This window comes from Pan troglodytes, chromosome 1 (genome assembly GCF_028858775.2).
Source record: "Pan troglodytes isolate AG18354 chromosome 1, NHGRI_mPanTro3-v2.0_pri, whole genome shotgun sequence".
NCBI classification, from domain to species: domain Eukaryota; kingdom Metazoa; phylum Chordata; class Mammalia; order Primates; family Hominidae; genus Pan; species Pan troglodytes.
The window spans coordinates 13,962,258-13,982,012 of record NC_072398.2 but is presented as its reverse complement, the minus strand read 5'-3'; the positions used below and the strand labels follow the sequence as shown (position 1 = coordinate 13,982,012).

The 19,755-nt window shown below is 37.6% G+C and overlaps 1 protein-coding gene across 4 annotated transcripts in view; it reads right to left on the bottom strand.

Annotated features, from left to right (window-relative positions):
* ARID4B (AT-rich interaction domain 4B) overlaps positions 1-19,755 on the bottom strand; it is a 159,496-nt gene that overhangs the window by 24,437 nt on the left and 115,304 nt on the right. For all 4 annotated transcript variants that reach the window (XR_010156663.1, XM_001154355.8, XM_001154294.8 and 1 more), the window contains 2 exons: positions 4,554-4,638; positions 2,512-2,710 (listed from right to left, as the gene is read on the bottom strand). Coding sequence is in view for 3 of the 4 variants with exons in the window: in XM_001154355.8 (XP_001154355.2) it covers positions 2,512-2,710; positions 4,554-4,638 (284 nt within the window). In the remaining variant the exon portion in view is untranslated. The remainder of the gene's footprint in view (positions 1-2,511; positions 2,711-4,553; positions 4,639-19,755) is intronic.

Genomic DNA, 19,755 nt, shown 5'->3' with positions numbered 1-19,755 from the left:
CCACCACACCCGGCAAAGTTTTTGTATTTTTTTTTTTTTAGTAGAGACAGGGTTTCACCATGTTGGCCAGGCTGGTCTCAAACTCCTGACCTCAGGTAATCTGCCCGCCTTGGCCTCCAAAAGTGCTGGGATTACAGGAGTGAGCTACTATGCCCAGCCAAATGTGTCAGATATTCTAACTGTAGTGGACCCCTAGGTTTATCAGAACTGGCTTATGACCTGTCCAACTGAATTCTCTAGAGGGGCTTTTGTAAACTCTCAGAGAAGCTAAATCTGAAATCAGAGTATGACTTAGAATCTCTATTCAGGTAACATTCTCAGAAAGCCTTCATCTGAGCCTTCTTATAAAACTAGGCTTATGCTTGTTACTCAGTTTTTAAAAAACTAAAAAACAGGCTGGGTGCAGTGGCTCATGCCTATAATCCTAACACTTTGGAAGGCTGAGGCAGATGGATTGGATTGCTTGAGTCCAGGAGTTTGAGACAAGCCTGGGCAACAGGGTGAAACCCCATCTCTACAAAAACTACAGAAATTAGCCTGGCATGGTGGCACACACCTGTAGTTCCAGCTACTTAGGAGGCTGAGATGGAAAGGTCGCTTGAGCCCAGGAGGTCACTTGAGTCGTGATAGCACCACTGCACTCCAGCCTGGGTGACAGAGCGAGACTCTGCCTCAAAAACAAAAACAAAACAAAAAAACACCCTAAAAAAATGAAGTAAAATAAAAATTACTTAGGAATATAAATATAGATAATTCAATTCTGAAGAAAAGTAAAGCAAGGATTACACAAAAGTCCAGACTATAATTACTTCTGGGAGGAGACATACTACATGTTTTAAGTAAATAGTATTTGACTGCTACTGTGGAGACATACTAGTATCCATATTATTACTGTTCTTTAAACTATACATGTATTTTCCATGCACTATTCGCATGTAGGATACATGGGAAAATTTTTTTAAAATCAATTTAAAAATATTGCCCTAATTAGTACAGTGGTGAGTAAACAAAAATATAGTACAGCATTTGGTTTATAAAATAATGAGTTAATATAAACACACATCTACAATAAGAAACAAAAACTAGCTTCTATTACATTCAAAATAAGTAAAAATGAAACCTCTTTTAAGTTATGAGAAACGGTAAGATATTTTTATGGAGATCCATTCTTTTATCTCATAGATATGTCCCCTTCCCTGCCAGTCAGATTTAATAAATCTCTGCTCCAATCCTCATTGCTTTTATTACCTATACTTCATTTTGCCTTAAATACTAAGCAATAATCCCATCATAAAAGAGGTCATGTCAGGCCAGGCGCGGTGGCTCACGCCTGTAATCCCAGCACTTTGGGAGGCTGAGGTGGGTGGATCATAAGGTCAGGAGATCCAGACCACGGTGAAACCCCATCTGTACTAAAAATACAGAAAATTAGCCAGGCGCAGTGGTGGGCGCCTGTAGTCCCAGCTACTCGGGAAGCTGAGACAGGAGAACAGTGTGAACCCGGGAGGTGGAGCTTGCAGTGAGCTGAGATTGCGCCACTGCACTCCAGCCTGGGTGACAGAGCGAGACTCTGTCTCAAAAAAAAAAAAAAAAAAAAAAAAAAGAAGAAGTCAGTCCAGGTGCAGTCGCTCCTGCCTGTAATCCTAGCACTCGGGAGGCTAAGACAGGCCAATTGCTTGAGCCTAGGAGCTCGAGACGAGCCTGGTCAACAGGGCAAAACCCCATCTCTAGAAACAATATAAATATTAGCCGGGCATGGTGGCATGCGCCTGCAGCTCTAGCTCCTTGGGAGGCTGAGGTGTGAGGATCTTTAGAGTCTGGGAGGTTGAGGCTGAAGTGAGCTGAGATTGCACCACTGTACTCCAACCTAGGCTACAGAGTGAGACCCTGTCTCAAAGAAACAGAGATCATAATAGTCATAATCAGGACAAACAAAGTTTGGTGTTCTTTACAACAACTTGTCAGTATACTTTTATGGTCTGATGTTGTATAACACAAACTATGCATTACATTGCAACGGAAAGGATGGCACAGAAAAGATTAAAAAACTAAGTAACAATGCTAAAAGTTGAATATTAAATGTTAACCAAAATTTTATGGTGCCCTTGGATCTACTAGTAATAAAAAATTTGAGGCCTCAATCAATGGCTGATTTTATTTCAAGTACAGGTTGAACATCCCAAATCCAAAATCTGAAGACTCCAAAATCATACACTTTTTGAGTGCTGACGTGATTCTGAAAGGTAATGCTCACTGGAGCATTTCAGATTTAGAATTTTCGGATTTGGCTTGTGGAATGCAAATATTCCAAAATCAAAAAAAAATCTGAAATCCAAAACATTTCTGGTTCCAAGAATTTCAGTTAAGAGATATTCAACCTGTAATAAGAGAGCAAACAAAACTCTGGTAGAAAAAACAGTAGTTGGTAGTGTCACTGAATTACCTTTATAGAACTTGACTCATAAATTAAAATCAAATACTTGCATGCAACAGAACGACTGTTATGTTTACCTTGAAGTCCATTAAGGATCGAAGTAATTTCTATGGACTTAATATGAGCAGTATCAGAGTTTTTGGCATCAGTGAGATCCAGTTTGGATACCATTTCAGGAGATGGATTTGTCTGAAATGGTGGTTTGGACAATCGCCGAAGTTTACAGTTTTTTGGAGAGTATTTTTCATCTTTGTCTTTTTCTTTGTCTAATTTATTCTAGGTTAAGAAAAAAAGTATGTCGTAATTTATCATAAGGCATTTATCAGAAACAATGTTAATGTCCACTTTTAACTCACTATTACAGAATATGTTGTTAAATATTTAACATAAAAAGAAAGAACATAAGAAGCCCCTCAAAACAGCCAGATTTTTAAAGCTACTTAACAAAATACTACACAGGATGATCAAAAGGTTTTGTATTTATACTTTAATAACGGGAATCAAATTAGCAATCAGATAGGTGATTAGGACTAGCAAACCTACAACTTGCTCTTCAGAATTAAAATCACAATACGTTTAAATTAAATACTAACTAAAAAAAGAGGCCAGGTGAGGTGGCTCACACCTGTAATCCCAGCACTTTGGGAGGCCGCGGCAAGTGGATCAGCTGAGGTCAGGAGGTCAAGACCAGCCTGACCAACATGGAGAAACCCCGTCTCTACTAAAAATACAAAAGTAGCCGGGGTGGTGGCGCATGCCTGTAATCCCAGCTACTCGGGAGGCTGAGGCAGGAGAATCGCTTGAACCTGGGAGATGGAGGTTGCGGTGAGCCAAGATCGCGCCATTGCACTCCAGCCTGGGCAACAAGAGTGAAACTCCGTCTCAAAAAAAAAAGAAAAAAGAAAAAAGAAAAGAAAGAAACGATTGCAACGTGGTCATTTTAAAATCTCACTATATGTGGGTTGGGAATGACACAATTCCAGGTACTTTTGTAAAGTCAAGTCAGGGGCAACCTTCCTACCTCAGTGATATATTAATGTTTTGAGAAAAGATGAGAAATTTTCTCAAATTATTTGTTTACAAATAGATAAGCAAAGGCCGATATATTTCCTGGAAACTACTCTTAAAAATTTTGTTGATTTATAGGAAAAATAAGCTCTCTGAAGCATGAGTTAGCAGTAAGCACTATAAATTTTGAGTGAGAGTAATTCTCCTAAGGATGGTACATATCTAGTATCATTCCAGATGCATAGAAGATGCTAATCAAACATTTAGGAAAATTTAGTCTTAGAATGAATAATTCTATCATACATAAAAGTAACATTAATTTTCCATATGAGCTCCTAAGTAAATCCTCATGGCATTTTCGTGGTTAATAGGATCCTGTGGGGCTGGGCGTGGTGGCTCACACCTATAATCCCGGCATTTTGGGAGGCCAAGGCGGGCGGATCACCTGAGGTCAGAAGTTCGAGACCAGCCTGGCCAACATGGTGAAACCCCATCTCTACTAAAAATACAAAAATTAGCCAGGTGTGGTGGTGTGTGCCTGTAATCCCAGCTACTCGGGAGGCTGAGGCATGAGAATCGCTTGAACTGGGAGGTGGAGGTTGCAGTGACCCGAGGTTGCACCACTGTACTCCAGCCTGGGCAACAGAGCGAGACTCTGTCTCAAAAAAAAAAAAAAAACAAAAAAAAATCTTGTGAATATATTCTAAGCCACTGACTATAATCAGATAAAGAAGAAGAGAAAAAGGAGTTGCCAGATAGCCTTTTCTTCCTTGGAATGGTTTACAGCTACAATAATAACCTATGTCTCTCCAAGTCACACTGCCTTATGGCTCCTGGTTGGGAACTAGAGGGGAAGGAAATGGCAGAAATAGATAAATAAAATCTGGTTGAATGGCTTTATATAATGTTGGGACTGAAAAAGTCTCAAAGATCATCCAGTACTGTTTCTAAAATGCTTTCCCTAACCTGACAAAATTAATTATATACAAATCTAGCATTTGAAAAATGTGCTATTTCAATAAAGTGTAACACTAACACATATTTAATTGCATCATTTGGAGGAAAACTTCTTTTTAAGAGCTAATAGTGTGTAGTAAAAACAAGCACTTACCTTTATTTTCTTCCGATGTTTTATCTTTGGCACATTTTTATCAGCAGGTCTTACTATTTTATCTGCTTTAATCCATTCATCGTATCTAAAATCAAAGGAAATTAATATAAATATGTACAATATATACCACGGAAATAACCTATGCCATATTAAAGAGAAACTCATATAGAATCTTGACATTTTAGAAGGGAAAGGACCTTGGAAATCATCTCAGCTTCCTGGTTTGAAGAGCAAGCTACCAAGGCACAAAGAGAGGGAGGTAATAACTTGCCCATGGACTTAAAGTTAGCTACTGGCCGAGCCAAGACTAGAGAGCATGATCTCATGATTCCTCAACTAGCACTGCTTACTCGGCTACAACAAAGAGAAACTGAATCTGTACAGTAAGTATTAAGATAAATCACAGTATTTTCTACATTTTGTTTTACTTTGTTTCGTTCTTAAGCAGCAGGTAGGCAATTTTTCTCTAGACACATCAGAGAGCTAAGGTAATAGCTTCAGTTTTAAATGGCATTGTGTAATAGAAAAGCACCGTATTACAGCCAGGCACAGTGGCTCACACCTGTAATTCCAGCACTTTTGGGAGACCAAGGCGGGCAGATCACGCAGTCAGGAGATCAAGACCATCATCGCTAACACGGTGAAACCCCATCTCTACTAAAAATACAAAAAATTAGCCAGACGTGGTGGTGGGGGCCTGTAGCCCCAGCTACTCAGGAGGCTGAGGCTGAAGAATCGTGTGAACCCAGGAGCGGAGCTTGCAGTGAGCTGAGATCGCGCCACTGCACTCCAGCCTGGGCGACAGAGCGAGACTCTGTTTCACAAAAAAAAAAAAAAAAAAGAAAGAAAGAAGAAAAGAAAAGCACCATATTGTAACGTATGGATAATGCAAAATCAACTAGAAAAAAAAATGCTTGCTCATAAAATACCAGAAAAACATTACTCTGCAAAGTTTTTCAGTATTCTGAAATGCTCCCTACATGTACAGACAGCTGAGTCAACAGCTGTGATGGCCTCTTGATTCAATGCTGATGGTCTTCACAATTTCATAGGGTGCAAGTTACTATTAACTGCAATAAAACTATTTGTTTAAAGCAAAAAAAAAAGAATGACAGTTTATTCGTTCTTCATTCACTCAAGAATTATAACAGCTAGAAGAAGTAAACATTAAAAACTAATTGACATTCTCTTTTTGTGTTCAAAGTTATATACATTACTCATAGAAAACACAAAACTCTAGAACATGGACACCTGAAAACGAGCTTTTAAATTAAAATGTCCTCATTGTTAGAGGTATTAAAAGGAAGTAACAAAGTCCCCAAATCAAGAAGTAAATGACTTGAGTCATTACTTGACTAATAAATTATATTCTTACTCTAGCATAGGCCTGGAAAGTATCTGTAGCAAACTCCTGGGCAGTTACTCTGCTGGTACAAACTACTGGCTTATAGCCAGTAAAAGCCAGAAAAGCTGAGGATTCATCCCCATGCAAGGGGTTCTGTTTATATGCTGGAAGATGCTGAGGGCCGTAATAAGGGTAAGAGGGAATGGAATGAGCTTTAGGACAGACTTAACATAATCCCTGCTTCCTAGTTATGTGGTCCTGATCAACTCATTCTCAATCTAAGGCTTAGTTTATTTCTGTATAAAATAAGACTACAATTTAAAAAGAAAATAAAAAATAATGGTACATACCATATATGGGTTTTTTTGTAGAAATATATGGTAAGTACCGGTGTAAGTACAAATATATGGTAAGTACTTTGAAAAGCTTTAAAGTAAGTATTCTTCTACTAAATACACTCCTTTTGGTACTTCTACCTGGCACTGTAGCATCTATCCATATATTTGCAGCAGTACTTTTACCTTTCCTATTAATATCGAAAATTGTATAATGCTTAGGGAAGCAATTTACTTCCTTCCAAAATTGGGGGCATGGTGGGAAACGAAAAGAAAACACCTCCATCCTCTGTAGATTTCAGTATGAACTCCTAGAAGTTGCTCTATTAGAAGAGTTACGGAAAGAAGAAGTCAAGATATCAACTTTGTTTTTAAAAGAAAACAAAACAAGCTTTCTAATTTTTTATGAGAGAAACTGAAGTCAGTTCATGATGGCTGCACATAACATCAATGTGAGCTAAACAAAGTTATAATCATGTTCTACCTTTCTTAACCAAAGGCTATCTGTTCTGTAGCTAGTTTTATACCAGACATGTTTTACTATCAATAAAAAACTGACTCAATTCAACCTGGGTTTTATTATCAATTATATTTTGAAGTAGGGTAAAATAGTAGTTTTCAATTTAAGAATACATGCATGATATTGCACATTTGTATATTTTACATGCAACACCAAACACATCAAACAAGGAAAAACAGTTACTGCCTCATGGGTAAGGCCACTGTGATAAAGGAAGATTCCTTTATTACTCAGATATAATGTATGTTGTTTAAATTCTCTTAAGAACAAGGTGGCAAGAACATACACATAAATAATAAAATGATGGATGCTTGGTATGGTACAGGCTGGGGCCCACTGCCTAAGCTCTGTAAATCCTATACGGTAATCATGTTCTCTTCTACTCAATTATAAAAGAAGGATGGTACAAGAGGACTGGATGTCAGAAAAATGTTAAGTAGTTGAGTTTAGATGTCAAAAGTGTGTTGGAGCAGGCAGGACACACACACAAAAATAAATTCTTAAATTAAATGAAACAAACTACATACATAGTTGTAATTAACAGTATGGCCTTACTATTCTGGAAAATTTTTGTTTTAAAATTCTCATGGGGCCGGGCGCAGTGGCTAGCGCCTGTAATCCCAGCACTTTGGAAGGCTGAGGTGGACAGATCACCTGAGGTCAGGAGTTCGAGACCAGCCTGGCCAATATGGTGAAACCCTGTCTCTACAAAAACACAAAAATTAGCCAGGCATGATGGCGCATGCCTGTAATCCTAGCTACTCGGGAGGCTGAGGCTGGAGAATCGCTTCAACCCAGGAGGCGGAGGTTGCAGTGAGCCGAGATCGCGCCATTGCACTCCAGCCTGGGTGACAGAACAAGACTCCGTCTCAAAAAACAAAACAAAAAAAATTCTCATGGAATACTCTGTATGGTTTTAAGAAATTCCCTGAAAACTTACTATAGAGTAATAATGTAATCTAACAGCAAACATAATGTATAATAATATTACATTATATTTATAGATCTAACTTACAGATCTATAAATATTAGCTAATATTATGACTCTTCTGTTATTTGGCTTCTTTCTATTCTACTTTCTCAGTGCTTTTATTTGTTTAATTCAGGCCCTTGTTTTGACACTAAGTTTTTGCATTTTTTTTACCTTGCCAGTTATGCTCTTTGTATAAAATACAGTTACACAATATTGTTACTGTTATCAAAACTAATAACTTTTAGAACTAGAGCATATCTGAAAAATTTATCAGGGCCTTTATTTCACAAGTTAAGAAATTCCAACAATGAAAGTGAAAGACAGTGCTTGCCAAAAAGCACTCCTGTGGAGAATTAGAGAAGAGAAGGAAATGGACTGCCCGGGAAAAGATTCTAACACGAAAATAACGGTAGGGGGCATTCCAGGCCCTATTCAGAGTAAGCTTAGTGAAGAGTGAGAGACCAGTGGCGTGAAGAGGAAGAAAAGGAGAAAATAACATGTGAGAATTTTGGTTGGGGAAGCTTTTTCGAATTACAAATGTCCTTACCAAATACAAGCTGAGATCACTGACACAAACATATTGGCAGACAAGTATTTCAAAACCTAATGAGATGTTAAATAGCACTTTAGTTGTCTGATAGATCTTACAGAAAAAATAAAGATGGTCAGAAGATTAAATAACTATAACTGATCATTGTTTTTAAAAATAAGAAATGTTCCTTCCGTATATGTAATTACCCATTACAATACTACCCAAGTGTTCCTTCTATTTTCTCTACAGGATATTTTCAAAGAATAGGGGAAAAAAAAAAAAAGCAAATTCATGTGGGGAGGCCGGGCACGGTGGCTCACACCTGTAATCCCAGAACTATGGGAGGCCCAGACAGGCAGATCACCCGAGGCCAGGAGTTCGAGACCAGCCTGGCCAACATGGTGAAACTCCGTCTCTAACAAAAAGATAAAAATTAGGCCGGGCGCAGTGGCTCATGCCTGTAATCCCAGCACTTTGGGAGGCCGAGGCAGAGGTGGGCAGATCATGAGCTCAGGAGTTCGAGACCAGCCTGGCCAACATGGTGAAACCGTGTCTCTACTGAAAATACAAAAATCAGCCAGGCGTGGTAGCGGGCGCCTGTAGTCCTAGCTACTTGGGATGCTGAGGCAGGAGAAGAGCTTGAACCCGAGAGGCGGAGGTTGCAGTGAGCCGAGATCGCATGCCACGGTACCCTAGCCTGGGTGACAGAGCAAGACTCATCTCAAAAAAATAAAATTCATGCGGGGAAAAACTCTACATGAAAACCCCACAATTTCTACAGACATTAAAATTATATAAGAAAGAACGTCTTAGACTGGCATAATTACTGGTGCCAATTAATTTAAGAAAGCAATATTAGTGGGTCAGGATTTCTCATTCCTTACCAAAGAAGCACAGGCTTCAAAGAAGAATTTACTTCAGAACTACAACAAAAAGCTACAGTTAATCCTACTTCTTCTTTATAAATTTAGACTTTTAAAAATACAGTACATTTAGTATATATTAAAAAGAGACAACACCAAATTTACCTTAGACATAATAGATAAGAAAATAGTCAATGCAGATAGAAAATGGGAAATTTTAGCTCAAGTTCACATATCTTGAATTTCATAAAAAATTAAAATAGGCCAGGCCCGGTGGCTTATGCCTGTAATCCTAGCACTTTGGGAGGCCGAGGAGGGCGGATCACAAGATCAGGTGTTCAACACCAGCCTGGCCAACATAGTGAAACCCCGTCTCTAATAAAAATACAAAAAAAATTAGCCAGCTGTGGCGGCGGGCACCTGTAGTCCCAGATACTTGGGAGGCTGGGGTAGGAGAATCACTTGAACCCGGGAGGCAGAGGTGGCAGTGAGCCAAGATCGCACCACTGCGCTCCAGCCTGGGTGACACAGCGAGACTCTGTCTCCAAAAAAAATAAAATAAATAAAAATAAAGTAAAACAAAATAACTGGAAAGGAAGTGGCAAAGAGTGAAACTGCAGCTAAGAAATAGAAGGCCATAAAATATTTCTCAATTTCTCCTTGGGGTACCACGTCAAGTAAGATATCTATTCATCCCCGAAAGTACATTCTTAAGGAATACGAGAATCTTCTTTTTTTTTTCTTCTTCTTCATACAGAGTCTCTGTTGCTCAGACTGGAGTGCGGTAGCGCCATCCTGGCTCACTGCAGCCTTGACCTCCCAGTATCAATTGTCCCACCTCAGACTCCTGAACAGTTGGGACTCCAGGCATTCACCACCACACCTGGATAATTTTTTAATATTTTGTAGAGAGAGGGTGTCACTATGTTTCTCAGGCTGGTCTCAAACTCCTGGGCTCTAGTGATTCGCCCACCTTGGCCTCCCGAAGTGCTGGGATTATAGGTGTGAGCCACCGCGTCTGGCAGAATACAATAATCTTAGTAAGTAAGTTAAATACAAACCTTTTGGTTTTAAAATGCTTCCAGACCAGCCTGGCCCATCTCTACTAAAAATACAAAAATCAGCTGGGCACGGTGGCGCATGCCTATAATCCCAGCTACTCAGGAGGCTGAGGCAGGAGAATCACTTGATCCCAGAAGGCAGAGGTTGCAGTGAGCCAACACTGCACTACTGCACTCCAGCCTGGGCAACAGAGCAAGACTCTGTCTCAAAAAAATATGTAAAATAAAATAAAATAAAATAAATTGTCTTGCAATTTTAGATTCAAGCAATACAGTTTTCTGAAAATGTGAAAATTCAGGTAGACTGGGTTGTTATTATATATATATGTGTATATAATATATACATATATATACACAATATATACATATATATACAATCCAGGATAGTTTATCTATCCTGGCTTTAACTGGTCTTAACCTTTAGGAATTATGATTACAAATCATAATTGGCCTTTTCATAATAACAGGAAATAAATTAATTTTGCAGGGCACAAGGGAAACAGCATTACTAAATGCTTCCATTTAAAAAGAAATACTGAAATAAACAAAAAGTATTGAAACAAATATTAAAAACAAATATTGAGTTAGAAAATTAAGACAGTGATTAGCCTATACTTTTTCAATTCAGTTATCAATACAGTCAATGTAATTAATTCTACAGATGGAATCTAAACAAGTATCTTATTGAATATTTATCTAAAGTACTAAGGAAAATATTTCCAAGGTATATATATGACTTGTCTGATAATATTTCTATTGAGATCACTTAACATTCAACTAACAAAACATAAAATAACATATGCGTGATAAACTCATTTAACTTCTGAAGATCTAGTATGTTCCCTGACCTACATAAAATGAAGTACAATGAAAAAAAAATTTTTTTTTTTGAGACGGAGTCTTGCTCTGTTGCCCTGGCTGGAGTGCAATGGTGCGATCTCAGCTCACTGCAACCTCCACCTCTCAGGTTCAAGTGATTCTCCTGCCTCAGCCCCCTGAGTAGCTGGGATTACAGGTGTGTGCCACCACGTCCAGCTAATTTTTGTATTTTTAGTAGAGACTGGGTTTTGCCATGTTGGCCAGACTTGTCTTGAACTCCTGACCTTAGGTGATTTGCCTGCCTCAGCCTCCTAAAGTGCTAGGATTACAGGCGTGAGCCACCACACCTGGCCGTAGAATGAAAAATTATATGAGACTCCAAGACCATAAGTACACATGTGGACGTATTCATTTGACAAACACCTCTTAGGTATCTATTATGTAATAACAGAGTCTGCTAGGCACTGGGTACTCAGCAATGAATCAACAAACACAGCCCTTGCCTGCGAGGAGCTTACAATTCAACAAAAGAAGACAATACTAAACAGTAATGACAAATTGTGAATACAAACGTGAAACTTTCTGAAAGAAGCCACCACACAAATATTTGATTTTTCAAATGTTTAAAAATATTCATACAAGGCTAAAAGATACCATTCAGAGACCACAGCATACTTGCTCTCACCACAGAAAAATTGGATTTCTAAAAAGAAAACTTTATGGCTTTTGTACAGATGCATTGGCAAATTATGTAAGAAATCATTTTGTAATAATAAAAACGGAAAAGAACATTAGTCGACCAGATATACTACCAAAATGGTTAATATGCCCACATCAATTCAGCTTTTGGTTCTTCTTAAACCCAATTTTAAAAGAAATATTATCAGCATATAGTTAATATACACCTAAAAAGCACAGTCTTAAGAGATTTAAAAATAAACAGCATGCAGAATAAAGGTATTTTAAAAATAACTTCATAAGTAAAATCAAATTAATATAAACTTAAAACCTCACTCTTTGAAATATGTATAGATAAGATAAAAATCTAATAACCAACCATTAAGTAAATGTTAAAATCATCTATATTTTGTTTTCTATAATGAATAGATTCATTTAATAATTGTTGCACAATATGTATTTTATATCTTGCCTCTCTATAATCAAAAAAGTTAATGTATGTCATATAATTAACTTACTTAGTTTTTAAGAACCTCACATCTAAAGTGGAAATTTGTACTGTCTTAGTAAGGAAAGGGATTTCCCCACCTGAATTAAATAAATAAAAGTATGACAAAATAATAGAAAAAAACACCAAGTCAAGATAAAAAGCAGTGTTAATCATTATTAATTATAAACGTCATAAGCAATTTTATCAATATTTACCTACTTTATGAATTTTATATAATCTCAATTTATATGTATTTTAATCTGACTATCTAAAACAAGATATATGAAAATAACAACTGATCACAATTAATACTTTTAATCATGTATCTACAATAAAATGGAACAAAAAAGTAGTATATTATTCAAAAATAAAATTCCTGCCCGGTGCAGTGGCTCACGTCTGTAAGACTAACATTTTGGGAGGCCAAGGCAGGCGGATCATGAGTTCAGGATTTCAAGACCAGCCTGGCCAGCATGGTGAAACCTCATCTCTCCTAAAAATACAAAAATTAGCCGGGCATGGTGGCACACGCCTGTAGTCCCAGCTACTCGGGAGGCTGAGGCAGGAGAATTGCTTGAACCCAGAAGGCGGAGGTTGCAGTGAGCCAAGATCATGCCACTGCACTCTAGCCTGGGTGACGGAGCGAAACTCCGCTTCAAAATAAAATAAAATAAAATAAAATTCCTAAGTATGATATAAACATTTCATATTTCTACTTCATATAACACTTAAATCTACATCAGAGAGACAGCGATGGTATTCCTCACACTTAAGAATATAACAGCAGAATGACAGAACCATAAATATTATAGCATAGTCATATTTAAGAGTTGACATAAACAGCTCAACGGAATGGTATAGTAATTATATCAATAGGTTTTCCTAAGCAATATAACGCTATAAAATGAAACGGAAGTATAGGTCTTTAGGCAGAGGTAATATGTAATAATAAGAACACTAATACAGCATTTTACCAAAGCGTACAAAGACAACTGCAAATGGTTAACTGTGCCATTAATTGCATATTGTAATGCAGATGCGAAGTTTTTTAAATTCCCCAAAAGTGTACTTTGTTAATATTTGATAAATGTATGGAATTAGTTATTTGTGCGTACTTAGACAAAAATACCAATGTACCTGCCAATCTACGAAACTACTGAATGAAACAGGTCCAAGTTTAGTAAACATTCTAAGATGAATACACAAAGAAAAATTAAAGCCCATTTGAGTACAACACATAACTGAATTATCATCTTTTTTTCATGAAGGAAATGTTTATGTTCATTTGTACTCAAAAACTATGGTTAACTCAAAAGCCACTCTCTTTTAATACAAACTTACAGATAATGGAAACCACTGTCAAATGGTCATTTTATAGGCCTCTGACTTCTGTACTATAGAAACAAGGCAGACAACTTCCCAGAGTACCTTGCTTTCTATCATTACCAGGACAATTATTTCAAAGAAAATGAGCAGAACAACTGTGTACTCTATTTCAATATTCCTAAATCCAATGGCATACACAACTCAAGTATAGCAGGGATCAGATTACATGGAAATAAGAAAGAAAAAAAATGAAGGACACAAAACATTTTAGAGCAGGAAAGAACAAAGAAATTAAGCTGAAAAGTGACTTAAAATTTTTTTAAGGACAAAAGGAGACTAAGAATAGCTAAAAAGTAACAGAAAATTAATATTTCCAATCAAATTCATTCCAGTCTCTCAGTCTCGACTCCATTTTGTTTGCTGAGATGAGCTCTTTATGTAACCCAAAGAGGTCACATATATCATATACAAATATGAACTCAGATTAGAACAACAATGTAAACATTACAGCTAAAACTATGAAGTTCTTAGAAGAAAACATAAAGGAAAATTTTCAGAACACTGGATTTGGCAATGTTTCTTTGGAAATAACATCAAAAGCAGAGGCAACAAAAGAAACATTTGCAAATCATGTATCTGATAAGGGAATAACATCTAGAATATATGAAGAACTATAATTCAACAACAACAAAACAACTGACCAATTCAAAAATGGCAAAAACTTGAAGGGACGTTCCTCTAAAGAAGATATACAAATGGCTAATAAGTACATGAAAAAATGTTCAACTCTACATTTCAAGTACATGAAAAAATGTTGCATTAGGAAAATGCAAATCAAAAGCACAATGAGATAAACAGAGAATAACAAGTGTTGGCAAGGCTGCAGAGAACCTGGAACCCTAACACATTGCTGGTGAGAATGTAAAACGGTGTTGTCTCTGTGGAAAAGTTTGACAGTTCCTCAGAAAGTGAAACACAGAGTTATATATAAATGAGGTGAGAAGCAGCTCCAGTGAGAGGGTCAAGCCATATCTGTCCCAATCCCCTATTATAGGTATCACTTTAAAAAACCAGTGGCTTTTATTTGGATTTTACCTTCTGCTCTACTTCCACTTTGTTGTCAGGAGGTCCAATTTAGTTCAATATTCATTTAGTACTTATCATATGCCAAATGAATACTTTTCTAGATGTGGTAAGGGATATTAGGAGAATAGATATGAAACAATTTTTTTTCATATTTTAAAATTAAGTTCACTTTTGTAATAATACATAACATAGTCCTGATGTAGAAAGCTTGAACGATGAAGAAAAAAAGAAAAGGAGGGGGAGGAGAGTTGAAGGGAAAGAATTTACCCAGAGTCCTAGGTGAAAGTTATATTCCAGATCAAATTCCTTTGGCTCAGAAAAATAATTTAGAAAAATTCAATATCAGAATTGTGACTCAAGTTAGGATTGGAAAAATAGGAACAGAAACCAAAAAAATGTTAAATGGATATCAGAAAGAAATAGGGGAAAAATTAGAAGGGAGAAAACACATAAAGATGAGGAAGACAGAAAAGATAACTGAAGAGTGGTTTCTTAATTTTGAGAAAGGAAGAAAAGGAAAATAAACAAGAAAAATGGTTGTAGCTGGAGCAGCTGGAGCCCAAGCAAGGCATATCACGGAAGGAGTGATCAACTGACTGTAAAGCCACTGATAAGGCACGTAAGAGGGCAAGAAAAGCAGGAGGAATTTATCTACAAAGGGTCACTAGTGTTCCTGGTAAGCACAGTTGTGGAGACACAGTGAACAAAAGGCTGATGAGAGTGGATTTCCACAGAAAAAGGAGAGAAACTGAATAACAAGTGTAGGTAACTTTCAAACAGTTCTGCTGAATGAAAATGGAGCGAAGAAATGTCACAGTAGAAGTCAGGCTCCAGAAAAGATTTTCCTTGAGATGTGACAAATAACCACAGATCTGTAAGTAGTGGGAATGACTCAGAACAAAGCAAGAAAATGGGCCATGTCTTTGATCAGTCAAGAAGGGATGCTTATGAAGACTGGCTTCAGACAGTAGCATGACTGTATATCTATGGCTAAAGATGAAAACACAGAGAATGTGGCAGCAAACGCAGTTAGGTAGGCAGATCTTATGAAGTGTGTAGAAATGTTTTTCTTGTTTCTAGCTCTCAGTAGGTACAAAGCAAGGTCACCAGCTGAAAATGAGGATAGGGAAGAGATGTTGGGGATGTGAAGACATAAGCAACAGTATGAAATAGTCTTCTAAGAAAGTAGGAGAGTGAATGGAAGAAGGACATAGAGAATTAAGGACCCACTTGAGGTTCACAGTAATGAATTTAAAATAAGAACAGTCATTGTGGTTGCTTGCTTTACTCCAACCACGATCGGCTGCACAGGTGCAGGCAAGGAGCTGGAGGGTTAGATTTAATCAAGGTTCTTGTGGTTTTGTCAGATGAGTACTATAAAGCAAAAGGAGAGAAAAAGAACAGCTCGAGTCAAAAGAAGTGATTATAATAATAAAGGCCAGGGAATGTAAGCAATATCAAGGGAAGACTGAGTGCATTAACTGGGGTGAAGAGGTAAGGGGTGGTAGGATCAATACCTTAATGAAGAATTTATTATTATTATGAATTCCTTAATAAGGACCACTTCTTGGTATCTTTGGTGACAAGCACAGTAATTGGCACCTAGTGGGTATTCAACTTATGTTTGGAAAATAAACGAATGAAGTGTGATAAAAAGCAACTGAATGATGGCAAAAAATAGGATTGAGCCTACTCATTTGTGAAAGCCTTTTACCAGGTTTTTTCATCCCCTAACTCATTCCCTCCTAAGAGGATTTAATTTGTTTGGCGAAAATATTTTTTTAATGTAACACATTTTTAATTTCAAATAATATATTTAGCATAATTTAGCTTATTTTCGGTTCTCTGTAACTGTTAACATGAACTAGAACTGTTGTGGCTTATTTAAGAGTTTTACAACTGAAGTTTTAGAGTGTCTCTTTTACTTTTGGGTTCCCATTAATGCAGCTGGTGATCTTCAACATACAAAAAATTATTCTCTAACTAAATTTGCAACTCTTTGCTTACAGAAAGCCAAGTTGGAAATGAGCGAGAAAATTCAATCAGTATTGATACACTATTACAAAATATTGATGTATTTTAAATTCCATGCCAATTAGTCTAGATAGTTTCACTCAGTTGTTACTAAACAAAGAAATCCAACACACTCAACTAGTTTACGGCATGTTAATTTCAATGTGTACCCTTACTTTCAAAAATCAATCCCATATTTACGACACGACTTAGAAACTTGAGAGTGAAAGGGATCAATTAGATAATTATGCTAAGATTCTCTACAAAATATTAACATCACTAAGAAAAGTTAAATATAACAGAGAGCCTACTATTAAAAACTACTTAAGCAGAACTAAATTTTTTTTAAATGTAGGGAGACATTTTAAAAGACTAAAAGAGAACACACTATAATATTAGTAATTTTATTATTATTTTTTTTTTCTATTTTTTTGAGATGGAGTTTCGCTCTTGTTGCCCAGGCTGGAGTGCAATGGCGCAATCTCGGCTCACCGCAACCTCCGTCTCCCAGGTTCGAGCGATTCTCCTGCCTCACCCTCCCTAGTAGCTGGGATTATAGGCATGTGCCTCCATGCCTGGCTAATTTTGTGTTTTTTTTAGTAGAGATGGGGTTTCTTCATGTTGGTCAGGCTGGTCTCGAACTGGTCTCGAACACCCAACCTCAGGTGATCCGCCCACCTCGGCCTCCCAAAGTGCTAGGATTACAGGCGTGAGCCACCATGCCCGGCCAGCAATAATTTTATCTTTCTACTTTTATGTATTTTTCTAAATTGTTATTTTTAGAAGAGTTTAAAAAATAATTTATGAGCATACTCCAAACATGCCTAGTGCTTGGTGACATAGTAAGTAATATAGTGCTAGACAATAGTTTTAGATACTGTCACTGCATCAGAAAAATTCTGTAAAAGTATTATACTATTTGTGGTTAAAGAGTTCAAGCCCTTTCCAGTAAATGTGGTGTGAACATGTTAAAACATGACTTTTTTTCATCACAACAGTAGAAAACAAACTTGCCCAAATGTTAACCTTTGTATAACAAAAATCAACATTTTCAGCTGTGAAATAGGGACATACATGAAAATTATATTAAAGATTTATACAGGTCGGGCGCAGTGGCTCACGCCTATAATCCCACCACTTACGGAGGCAGAGGTGGATCACCTGAGGTCAGGCGTTTGAGACCAGTCTGGTCAACATGGTGAAACCCCATCTCTACTAAAAATACAAAAATTTGCTGGGCATGGTGGCATGTGCCTACAATCCCAGCTACTTGGGAGGCTGAGACAGGGGAATCTTTTGAACCTGGGAGGTGGAGGTGGCAGTGAGATGATATCACGGTGCTGCACTCCAGCCTAGACAACAAGAGCAAAACCTCATCTCAAAAACAAACAAACAAACAGCATTTTAGTTAGGAAAAAAAGAAAAATGTAAAAATTAACAAGAAAATGGATTTTTTTATTTTTTGTTTTTTTGAGATGGAGTCTTGCTCTGTCACCCAGGCTGGAGTGCAATGGTGTGATCTTGGTTCACTGCAACCTCTGTGCCCCTGGATCAAGTCATTCTCATGCCTCAGCCTCCCAAGTAGATCGGATTACAGGCACCTGCCACCATGTCTGGCTAATTTTTGTATTTTTAGTAGAGATGAGGTTTCGCCATGTTGGCCAGGCTGGTTTCGAACTCCTGACCTCAGGTGATCTGCCCGCCTCGGCCTCCCAAAGTGCTGGGATTACGGGCATGAGCTACCCGTGCCTGGCCTAAAAACAGTATTTTTAAACAAAAAGACAGACACTCTTATATTATTTGAGAAAATCTCTTTACCGGAAAAACATGTTTCATGGCCAGGAGCATTGGTTCATGTCTATAATCCCAGCACTTTTGGAAGCCAAGGCAGGAGGACTGCTTGAGCCCAGGAGTTTGAAACCAGCTTGGGCAACATAGTGAGACCCCATCTCTACAAAAGATAAAAAATTAGCCAGGTGTGGTGATGCACACCTAGAGTCCCACCTATTCCAGAGGCTGAGGTGGGAGGATCACTCGAGCCCAAGAAGTCGAGGCTGGAGAGCCATGATTGCACCACTGCACTCCAGCCTGGGTGACAGAACAAGGTCCTGTCTGTCTCTCTCTTTTTTTTTTAATCCGAAATACTTGTTTCAGATTAAAAAAACCATGGAAACAGGTCCACACAAATCTCCCAAACTGCTTGTCATGAATGACTACCACTGAAGATAAAACTATTTTCATGAACCTCCACGCATAAATCTTCATTTCCAATTTCACATCTGTTAAGTATAAATTTAGAGATCAAGCTGAAGACCCTAAAAATAAAAGAAAAATTGTCATAGAGCTGATGAGGATTTGTTGCAGTCCTTATTAAATTAGCTTCAGAACTGGAGGAGCCGCAAAAATAAAAATTATTGCTTATTTATCAATAAGACAGACTGATTATTGCAGAAAGAAATAAAATAGTTATGTTAACTCTAAGAAGATTAACTGCTTAATCTACTGAAGTACACTTGTTTTCTCCATGATGTTGGAGTGTATAGAGATCCATCCTACAGGTCTTCATCAAGATGTTAAGTTTTCTTCTTTTGAAAGTTCATAGCATACAAGCACTTGAGTTCTCAGAAATAGATGGCAACGTTCACAGTAACACAAGCATGTCTTGTTGAACTAGGTTGCATTTTCCTCCCTATATTATTAAAAACTTGAATGCCTCAATTTAAATTCTTTCCTTTCCCTTCCTGCTATTTAAAAACTAAATTACTAGAGATTCTTTCTACTGTCTAAAATCAAAATACTCCTGGAATTCTCTTTCTTTTAGTCAATCTTTTCTTAACAAAACAAAGCTATATCTTAATTGTAAAACAGTTTCATGAATGACTCAGTTCTTATATCTACTAAGCCTTTTTTGTTTAAAGAGCCAATTAATAGAAAATAAGCCTTGGCCGGGCACGGTGGCTCATGCCTGTAGTCCCAGCACTTTGGGAGGCTGAGGCAGGTGGATCACCTGAGGTCGGGAGTTTGAGACCAGCCTAACAAACATGGAGAAACCCCATCTCTACTAAAAATACAAAAATTAGCTGGGTGTGGTGGTGCGTGCCTGTAATCTCAGCTACTCAGGAGACTGAGGCAGGAGAAGCGCTTGAACCCGGGAGGCGGAG